Source organism: Piliocolobus tephrosceles, chromosome 13 (genome assembly GCF_002776525.5).
Source record: "Piliocolobus tephrosceles isolate RC106 chromosome 13, ASM277652v3, whole genome shotgun sequence".
NCBI lineage: Eukaryota > Metazoa > Chordata > Mammalia > Primates > Cercopithecidae > Piliocolobus > Piliocolobus tephrosceles.
The window spans coordinates 65,235,035-65,246,186 of NC_045446.1; the positions used below are offsets into that span (position 1 = coordinate 65,235,035).

General features: G+C 43.6%; 1 protein-coding gene across 1 annotated transcript; it reads right to left on the reverse strand.

Annotated features, from left to right (window-relative positions):
- Positions 1 to 840: 840 nt before the first annotated feature.
- Positions 841 to 9,849, reverse strand: LOC111540711 (olfactory receptor 2AT4). The gene is made up of 2 exons (XM_023209153.2): positions 9,783 to 9,849; positions 841 to 2,506 (listed from the first exon to the last, which is right to left on the reverse strand). Exon 2 carries the CDS (start codon positions 1,853 to 1,855, stop codon positions 899 to 901), a length of 957 nt encoding a protein of 318 aa, XP_023064921.1. The 5' UTR covers positions 1,856 to 2,506; positions 9,783 to 9,849; the 3' UTR covers positions 841 to 898.
- Between the last annotated feature and the right edge of the window lie 1,303 nt (positions 9,850 to 11,152).

Consider the following 11,152-nt stretch of genomic DNA (forward strand, 5'->3'; position numbering starts at 1 on the left):
ATCTAGTCTTGTTTCCATTCTGGTTCCGTCCTTTCCTGTTCCCTCCCTCTCCTTATAGATAACCATCTTTATGAGTTTGCATTTTCCCCCTAGTTTTTTCCTGAAATTTTAAGCAAACTATCTCCTTTCTTACAAAAACACTTTTCTGCAGCTTGCTTTTTTTCATTTAACACATATCCTAGAGATGATACCATATCAGTAGAGAGCTTCCTCATTTCCTTTTTATTACTGCATCATGCATTTTCACAGTATATTCAATAAGTTCCCTGTAGTGATAAATACGTAACCTAATGAATGATTGACAGTGACTCCTCGGGGGATAGATCCCTAGAAGTGATACTGCTGAGTCAAAGGGTAAACGCATATGTACTTTTGGTAGGTATTGTGGTAGTGTTATACCAATTTGTATCCTCACAAGCAAGTTATAAAAGTTCTGTTTTTCTACATGCACATTGTCAAAATATTGGATTTTTGCTAATCTGACTAAGTGAAAAATAGCATTTCAGCACAATTTAAATTCGTATTCTTTTTATAAAGTGAAGACTCATTATTTAAAGGCCACTGCATTTTTTTGATGATTTGTCTACGCATATATTTGCCCATGTTTTTATTGAAATGTTTATTTTAGTCTTCTACATTCTTTGTATAATACGAATATTTGCATTTCCCTGTGATATGTTTTTTATTGGTTTTTTTGACTTTGCTTATAAGAATTTTTTGCCATGAAGATTTTTTATTTTAGTAAAGGTTTCTTGAATTACTAAACAGCAAAATTTTATACAACAACTAAAGATTCCTATAAAAATTAACATTATTTCATTATTATGTATTGAGTCCTTACTCTGTGCTAAGCACTGTTATTTGGTGTCCTGGAAGCAGAATTAGCTGCATTTAAAGGTCAAATGCTCCTGTCACAGCTTAGGTCTTGAGATGTGATTTTGGTGATGGCTGCCTTTACATCCCTGTTTCTCAGAGTGTAAATGAGAAGGTTGAGAATTGGTGTGAGAATGGCATATATCACATTGCCCATGACGTGGAAGTCAAGGGACAGGTCAACCCCGTAAGCCACGTAGGCTATGGCAATAGATGAGTAGTAGGTGCCCACCACCAGGAGGTGGGAGCTGCAGGTGGAGAAGGCTTTTGCCCGTCCTTCTTGGGAACTGATACGAAGCACCGAGGCCAGGATGTGGGCATAGGAGAGAAGCACCAGGAGAAGGGGGAGGAAGGACGCCACCATGGCGATGCAGAAGCCCATGTGGGTCTGGAGGGTGGTGTCAGAGCAGGAGGCCTGGACCACAGCCAGATGATCACAGAAGCAGTGGTAGATGTAGGCAATCCTGTTGTATGTCATCTGGGAGGTCCTTACTACTGCTGGGATGGGCAGGAGGAGGGCAGTAAGCCAGGCACTGGCTGCCAAGGTAGCACTGGTCTGTGGGTTCATGAGGACAGGGTAGTGCAGTGGGTGACAGATAGCCACATAGCGGTCATAGGCCATGACCACCAGGATGAAGGCTTCTGAACATGTAAAACTTTGGAAGAGGTACATCTGCAGTAAGCAGGAAGAAAAGCTGAGGGAGCGGTCCCCAAGCAAGAATAGAGACAGCATCCTGGGGACAGTTGTTGTGGTGAAAAGGATGTCCAAGGTGGAGAGATTGATCAGAAAGAAGTACAGGGCTTGTGGAGGCTCTGCCACCACGGCCACCAGAACCAGGGCATTACCCATCAGGATGAGAAGGTAGAAGAGGAGGAAAATTAAAAACACAGGGAGGAAGAAGGTCTCTGGCAGAGAGGGGATGCCCACCGGATAGAAGATGGGTGAGCCATCCACTGATTCACTACAGGCTGTGGTATCCATGGTGAGACAGAGCTGGATTTCTCAGAGATGGGCAGCTGGAACATCTAGACACTGGAAACATCTGGAAACCATAGAAACAAAGGATTCTGGAGTGATAATTCTATAATGTTTACTCTGTCAGTAATATAAGCACAATTATTTACAACCAACTGTAGAGGACTGATGAGGGGCTATGGTATTGACTTTTACCATGTGAACCCAAAGTTTGTCAAATATTGATTATTAATTAATTAATAACCTACCAAATAGAAGTCTGTACGCTTTGTTTAGGTGATGAAGTGATCAAAGCGAAGGAGGCAGGCAAAGTTCTTGTCTTCCCAGAGTTTATATTTTACTGGGAAAATCAAATCTAAACAGTTGATTGTTGAATTATAATTGTGAAAGTGCTTTGGAAAGGCTTCTTCTGATCTTCATCTAAGGTTCCATGCTGTGTGGTTTAGGTTGATGTCAGATCTCATAAATCAAGTCCTTAAGCTCATGTCTCTACTTTTGCACTCACTCAAAGTTCCACCATGTTCCATTGAGGGGCTCCTTTCTCCAAGGCTGTGTGTAATATGCAGCTGCTCACACTCTTATTAAGTTTCTTTCTTGTATGCCTTGAGTAGTGGTTCTTTCTGACTCCATTTAAGCTAGGTGTCTGGACTTCTGCTCCTGCATTGGATATAATAGACCATGATAGCCCAACACTTTCACTGCAACAACTACGGAAACCTGGATAAATTACACAAATCACATTTTTAAACAAATTGAGGAATATGGGTGCCATAAGGATGTGATGAAGTCAAACTCCAATGGGTGGGGACCCTCCAAAGTTAACTAATAATCACCAGCTCTTTTGTTCTCCGGAAGTATTTGATTTGGGGACCATAGTGTGGCTGAGACTTGGACCAGGCAGAGAGTCATATATGATAGAAAGAGAAACCAGTAAGACTTGTGATAGTTAAAAAAGGATTAGCAAAACATATTGGAAATTTGAGGCACTCTAAATGCATAACAAGTTTTCCCTATGGGACATCTGAATTCTGGCTATGCAAGGGAGGCTAGAAAGCTGGGCTGAGGGCCTCTAAAAGACAAAACAAAATCTTCCATGATTCCCATGATGCTTAAGAGAATAGAGGAAGAGGGATTTCCTCACACACACACTGGTATTTCCTCTCAAAACATTTTACAAAGATTTGAAGCTATGTGTGTATGTAGTGGGCAGGGGGAAAGGAGGGATGGGGAACGCAGCTAACGAATTAAGCTCAAAACCACCAAAGGATAGATGCAAATCTCCCATACTCCTTCAGGGCTGAGGAGACAAGGATCAACCAGGCTATAAGTTCAAAACTCAGGAGGGTCATAACTTAAGAACAAGAACAAGCCAAAGTTGGACTAAATTTTACTAGAACTGAAACTCAGCCCTAACCTAACTCAAGCCTTAATTGGCTTTAGGTAGCCAGCCTACCTTACTCTACCTGCCTAACAAAGAAAAGGGAGGAATCTGTCTGATGAGAGACATCATCTGGGGCCTCTATGAATCTAATATAAATAATGTTTGGTGCACAACATGAATTATTGCAAAAGGCAGGAAAATGTGACCAACAATCAAGAGGGGAAATATACAATAAAAGTTGACATACAGATGATCCCATTACCTGAGTTAGCAAACAAGGACTCTAGTATAACTATGTTTATATATTAAAGAAAATAGAGGAAATGTTGACAAAATGGATTTTAAAGTGGACAATTTCAATAGAAAATTGGAATCTATTTTAAAAAGAATCAAGCAAACATTCTAGAACTGAAATATCCAATATTTGAAATTAAGAACTCACTGAATAGGTAAAATAGCAAACTGGACACAACAGAAGATAGGATTAGAGACCTGGAAAATAGATCAGTAGAGGTAAATTTTACTTCGCTCAAAAAAGACAATAATAAATACAATACAAAGAGAATAAGAAAAGGCAGGAACCACACTAGAAGATATTTTCCTATTTTCAATACATTTATCGAAGGCCATGTATCCAGTATATATAAAAACCTCGACAACCAGTAAGAAAAAGATAGATGACCTAATAGACAAATGGGCGGAAGACTTGAATAAGTGGGCACTTTACAAAAGAGCATGTCCAAATGGCCAATAAGCATACAAAAAAATTAGCCTTCTAGAAACATAAATTAAAATACAGGATGTTAATAGTACATACTCACTAAAATGGCTAAACTTAAAAGGACCGCAAGTGTTGGTGAGATATGGAGTAACTGGTACCCTCATACATTGATGGTAACTAATACAACCACTTTGGATAACAGTGTGGCAACAGCTTCTTAAACTTGTGACTCAGCAATTTCACATCAAGACATATAACCAAGAGGTAAGACAACGTATTCAGCTATTTTTGTTTGTTCATTTGTTTAAGGTACTCAGGTGTAATAAAGCCCAAAACTATTTGGGATGAATAATATATAGATAACTATAGATATAAATACAAATCTATATTAGAGATACAGCTAAAGATATAGCACATTTCTAGCAACCCAGAAAGCTCCCTTGCACCAGATCCAATAAATTCCCCTACCCACAATGTAGCTATTGTTGTGACTTCTGTCACCATTGGTTACATTTTTCTGTTTTTGATGTTCCTCTAAACGGCTTTTGTTAGGCTGGGCATGGTGGTTCACACCTGTAATCCTAATACTTTGGGAGGCTGAGGCAGGCAGATCACAGGAGTTCGAGACCAGCCTAGGCAACATGGCAAAACTCTGTCTCTACAAAAAAAATTTAAAAATGAAAAATAAGATTAAAAAAAAAAAGATAAGGCTGGGTACGGTGGCTCATGCCTGTAATCCCAGCACTTTGGGAGGCCAAGGCAGGCATATCATGAGATCAGGAGTTTGAGACCAGCCTGACCAACATGGCGAAACCTCGTCTGTACTAAAAATACAAAAATTAGCTGGGCATGGTGGCACATGCCTGTAATCCCACCTACTCAGGAGGCTGAGGCAGGAGAATCGCTTGAACCTGGGAGGTGAATGTTGCAGTGAGCCGATATCGTGCCACTGCACTCCAGTCTGGTGACAGAGCAAGACTCTGTCTCAAGAATAAATAAATAAATATATACATACATACATACATACATGTTTATTGTCATATTACAGTAAAAGGAAGGGCAAAAGATGCCTTTTGTGAGGGGACTTGCTTCCAGATTGGAATCTAAGTTAAAGATGTGTTCTACCCAATAGCAGAAACAGAGATTGGAGGATGTCCATGTGTAAGAGCATGACTTTTGTTCTCTCCTATCAGCTACGCTGTTCAGCAGGTGTTCTTGATTAACCATGTCATTATCACTATCCTGTAGTCTTCCCTAACCCCAGATAAGATGGTACAGGAATCTGGAAACTTGGGAGTCTTGGGAGCCATTGTTGCTAGAGAACATCTTGTGACAAGTGCCCAAAGGCAGAAGAGCCAATCCTAGAGGTTGTTCTCCCCCTGTCAAGGAAGAAGAGATGTGTGCTTTTGTCTGCCCACAGAACCGGAGATCTTTAACTGAGGGAGAATATTGACTGCTCTACTATGTTGGGGATGTCTCTCTGAATAAACAATCCAGGAGCAAGTTCACGTTTATGTTTACATCATTGCCTCTTGACCCTGAAGAATCTAAGAGTACCTTCTCTCTGATTTTCCCTATTTCTCTTACCACTAATAAAATACCTCTCATGCCGTTGAATCATAAAAGTACCAAACCTGGAAATATCCAGTTGGCTTTTCCTTTTTTCTTTTCTTTCTTTCTTTTTTTTTTTTTTTTGAGGCAGAGTCTTGCTCTACCGCCCAGGCTAGCGTGCAGTGGGGCAAGCTCGGCTCACTGCAACCTCCGCCCTCCTGGGTTCAAGCAATTCTTGTGCCTCAGCCTCCTGAGTATCTGGGATTACAGACATGTGCCATCACGCCTGGCTAGTTTTTGTACTTTTAGTAGAGACGGAGTTTCACCATGTTGGCCGGGCTGGACTCGAACTCCTGACCTCAAGTGATCCGCCTGCCTCAGCCTCCCAAAGTGCTGGGATTACAGGTGTGAACCACCACCTGGCCAGCTTTTTCTTTCAATATAGAAAGGGCAAAAGACAAAAAGATCCAGGGCTTTCCTATACTGTCATGGCCAGCGAGCCACAGAGATAGGACTGGAACCCAAGTTCTAACTCCCAGAGCAGCATTCTTCTATAGTTGGTTCCCTGGAGAATCTGGAAGTTCAGGTTTTCATGAGGGGAGAGACTGGGGCAAATGTTTTCTCTTTCCTTCTCCATATCTTTGGCTGATATTATCAGCAGCAAACTGTAAATTTCCGAGTTTGTTCTTTAGTTTCCTAAGTGTGGGGTGGCCTGGTTCTCTGTCAGAGAGTGAAGGCTGGTAAAATGTCTTTCTAAAAGACACATGAGGCAGAGCACAGGGGTTCACAGCTGTAATCCCAAAGCTTTGGGAGGCCAAGGTGGGAGAATGCTTGAGACCAGGAGTTCGAGGCCGGCCTGGGCAACATAGCAAGACCCTGTCTCTACAAAAAATTAAAAAAGTAGCCAAGTACAGTGGCTGTGCCTGTGGTCTCACTACTCAGAAGGCTGAGGCAGCAGGATCACTTGAGCTCGGGAGTTCAAGACTACAGTGAGCTATAGTCATGCCACTGCACTCCAGCCTGGGCAACAGAGGGAGACCCTGTCTTTTAAACAAAACAAATAAACAAAAAGACACATGGGACAGACCACTCCATTGTGAATGCTCCCTTGAAAGAGTATTCTACGGATTGGCCCCCATTACGCAAGCAGGAAAGCAAAACTGCTGCACCTCCGCTTAAGAGATAACCCTCAGTTAACAGAACCAACCTGCCTAAGCAAATCACCAGGTTTTTCTAATACCCAGAGATGCAAACTACATTATTCCGAGCATTGTTACAGCTCAGGGAAGTCGATTATGGATTGAATGCCACCGAGTTAGGCTGAGTTGGGGTTTGAAGGGTAGAAATTCAGAGCCGTCAAGCCTGACTGAGCCTCTCTTCCCACCTCCTCCCTCACTTCTATTAAACAGCAGGAGAGACAGATGCTGAGTTTGAAGTCCAGAAATAGTGTCTTTTCAAGGTCAACCAACAAATTCATAGCAGAAGTAGGTCTTAAAGCTGGTGTCCTGGCTCCCACCCAGTCTTTGTGGGATTTTTCATGAGAGGATGCTTCCTTAGCCTGCTATTCAAAGCCTGTCTTCTTGAAGCCTTGTTTCTCCTTATTCTAGTCAAATGGCAACTCCTTGCTCTTGCCTTGTGCTTCTGCCAAACTCAGCTCAAATATTAATTACTTCCTCCAAGAGGTCTTCTATGTTCCTGGCTGAACTATATCAGGAGCCTCTTTCCTGGGCTCTTGAAGTTCCTGGGCTTCTGTTTGTTGTAATTATGATTACACTGGGTTGTCACTGTCTATTTATGTGTTCGCCACACCAGAAGCACTTTCAGATCATTTCTATTTAATAGTGCACCCCCTTCCCAGGAGCTTAGTGCTCCAGAATGCGGCTTTCCCGACTGGCCTTGTTTTGCTGATAAATCATCAAATAGGAATGAAGGAGTCATTAGTGATTAAGTAGTTTTCACGTAACCTCTTTTTTTTTTTTTTTTTTTGAGACTGAGTCTTGCTCTATCGTACAGGCTGGAGTGCAGTGGTACGATCTTGGCTCACTGCAACCTCCACCTCCTGGGTTCAAGCGATTCTCATGCCTCAACCTCCCGAGTAGCTAGGATTACAGGCACATGCCACTGTACCTGGCTAATTTTTGTATTTTTAGTAGAGATGGGGTTTGACTATGTTGGCCAGGCTGGTCTTGAAGTCCTGACCTCAAGTGATCCACCCACCTCGGCCTCCCAAAGTGCTGGCATTTCACCTAACCTCTTTATTATACAGATTGGGACAGAAAAGGGAGTCCCAGAAATGGGCTGTGACTTTCCCAAGGTTACACAGTAAGCGGGTGATAGAACTAGAACTAGACTCTCAACAGGGCTAGATTATCAACTCACCTTGAGCCAGGGGTAAGTCGGGGATGAGCCCAGGCTGCCCCACCTACATGGGGCCACAGGACAGACCAACCAGTTGAGGTGTTTGTGCTCCTCTCAGTCCAAAGGCCCAGAAGCACTTCCTTCCCCTCAAACTGCTGTCTTGGCAGAGCAGACCTATGCAATGGAAAAACAGAGCATGTGCTTAGGGCACCAGCTAGATAGGAACATAAAAAAAAAAAAAAAAGTCAGGTGCAGTGACTCACGCCTGTAATCCCAGCACTTTGGGAGGCCAAGGTGGGCAGATTGCCTGAGCTCAGGAGTTCACAACCAGCCTGGGCAACACGGTGAAACCTCATCTCTACTAAAATACAAAAAAATTAGCTGGACATAGTGGCACTTCCCTGTAGTCCCAGCTACTTGGGAGGCTGAGGCAGGAGAATTGCTTGAACCTAGAGGCAGAGGTTTCAGTGAGCTGAGATCGTGCCACTGTACTCTGGCCTGGGCGACAGAGCAAGACTCTGTATAAATAAATAAATAAATAAGTAAATAAATAAATAAATAAATTTTGGAAAGAATTCAGGGCAAGGCACAGTGGCTCACTCCTATAACCCTAGCACTTTGGGAGGCCGAGGCAGGAGGATTGCTTGAGGCCAAGAATTTAAGACCCACCTGGCCAACAGAGCAAGACACCATCTTTAAAAAAGTTATTTTTAAAGGAAGAAAGAAGTCAGTATTTGATATTTTTAAAAAACGTTAATGTGTAGCATCATGGTAAAAAATCAGAAAATGTTGGGCTTCTTTACATTTGCTTTGTGGTTTAGATTAAGTGATTTTAGTTTGAATTACATATTGCATGGATGTTTTTAGTGCTTCCAGTCACTGAAAGCATAATTTAGGGGACTATTTCCTTAGGAGGACCCTCCCTGCCAGGATTACCTATGAGTCAGTTATAGTGCTGGTTGAGGAAAGAGAAGGACAAAAAAACCAGTCACCCCAATGTTCAACCTGCATTTTTCATACGTCATCTCACATCACACAAACCTGCCAGGGAATGGTTATGCCCCTGCAACTAATGAAGAAACTGAGGGTCAGAGAAGGACAGGCCCACATTTAAGGCCATGGCTGGTGAGGGATGAGAACAGAGGCTGTTCCTGGAGCCAGCCTCCTGCAAGGGATTGAGCCTCACCAGCCTCCTGGACCAGCTCTGCCACTCCCTTCCTATGATGCTGGGTCTCTGTGCCTCAGTTTTCCCATCTATAAAATGAGGACTTTGGAAGCAAGGTTCTCCAGCTTCATAAACACTTTTGAGTATCCACTCTGTGCTTAGCTAAATGAGAGATTCGAAGATGGATGTGTCATGGCCTCAGCCTCTTAGGAAGGAGAGCAAGGGCGCTCCCATTTGTTAAGCCTCTGTTGCATGCTTGATTCTTCACAGTCATTACGCCATTACACATCATTATGACCCCCACACTCATGCAGTTCTCTCATGATATTCTCACCACCCTGCACTGTTCCCATAGAAAAGGAGCAGGATATACGTGAAGCACAGAATTTAGGTCTATTAACTTCGGAGTTAAGAAAGACCTGAGTTTCCTTCCTGGCTCCACCACTTTCCTCCTATGGACTGCAATTCCCTCACAAATTATTCCCATTTCTCTTATTGTCATCAGCTTTGCCTCCTTGTGAGGAATTCTCTTCCAAGATCATCAGCCTCTTGCTTGTGACTGCACAGCCCTGCCCCTGCCTGCCAGGGTGACTGGTCTGCACTCACCCAGGCTGATTGTGCATGGTTGACTTGGATCACGGGACCCTGACATTCCCAGGATCTCTACTATGGTTGTATATGCCCCCAGCCTCCCTGAGCCTATCTCCCCATCCCAGCCTCTGCCTGGTCTGTGCACTCCATCTCCAGCCCAGCTCACCTACCAATCCTGGTCCGCCTTGATGTCTTGCGTGGAGTCGTCACACTTGGCCTTGGGTGGGAAGAGCCAGGTAGAAACTCAACTGTGGCCCTTCAAACCCTTGGACCCCTCTCTGCAGCCAGGCCTACTGGGGCTCTCTCCCACAAGATGGCTCTCCTGTGGGACCAGAGACCTGCCAGTCAGCTGAGAACGACTTCCGAGGGTGGAGTGGGGGACTTTGTTCGGGGCTTTGCTGATACTGGAAACATCGTTAACAGCCCTCATGGGTCCCAGAACTTTATCACCAGTGTTATTCCTATTTTCCCATCTGGTCCTCACAACAGCCAGGGAAGACAGGCAGAGTCAGGATTACTTCCACTACTTTACATTTGAGGAAACTGAGATCTAGGGCAGTGAAGTGACTTGCCAAAGGTCACATGACTGGCTGGTGGCAGAGCTGGGATTTGTACCCAAGGCTCCAATTCTGGTTCGATGGTTCAGCAACATGTTATCTAATGACTAAGACCCGAGTTATTCCCAGTAATATCACTTTGAACAAATCCCTTAACCTCTCTGGGTCTTCATTGTGTCATCTGTAGAATGGGTATAACGACATTAACTCTCTCACAGGATGACTGGGCAGGTTGAGGTGCTTCACCCAGTTCCTGCCGCTTATTAGGCATTCAATAAGTGAGAGCTATTATTTAATGAACCAAAGCAGTAAAGCCCTGTTGAATCAATATGATACTTCTGCTGCTGTGCAGTGAGAACTTGCAAAGGTTTTGTGGAAAGAATGTGAGGGTGGAAGTCTCTGGCCCCAACCCCAGACAGGACAAAGTCAAGAGTCACAGACTCTTCCTGTCTCAATCTTTCTGATTCTCTCCTTTGGCTCCAGTGTTCTATGTTTCTGACTTGACTGACTTGGTCACTCCTACTAATACACATAAAATTTTAATAATTTTTAATTTCACAAGTAATAAACAGAACCTCATCGTAAGACATTTTAATCAATACAGAGCTTTACTGAGTCAAAAGTGAAAGTTCTAGGCCGGGTGTTGTAGCTCACATCTGTAATCCCAGCACTTTGGGGGACCGAGGTGGGAGGATCTCTTGAGCCCAGGAGTAAGAGGGCAGCCTGGACAACATGGCAAAACCCTATCTCTACTGAAAAATACAAAAAATTAGCTGGGCATGGGGGCATGCACCTGTAGTCTCAGCTACCAGGGAAGCTGAGGCAGGAGAAACACCTGAGCCCGGGAAGTTGAGGCTGCAGTGAGCCACAGTTGTGCCTCTGCACTCCAGACTTAGCAATGGAGTGAGACACTGTCAGAAAGGAAGGAAAGAAGGAAGGAAGGAAGGAAGGAAGGAAGGAAGGAAGGAAGGAAGGAAGG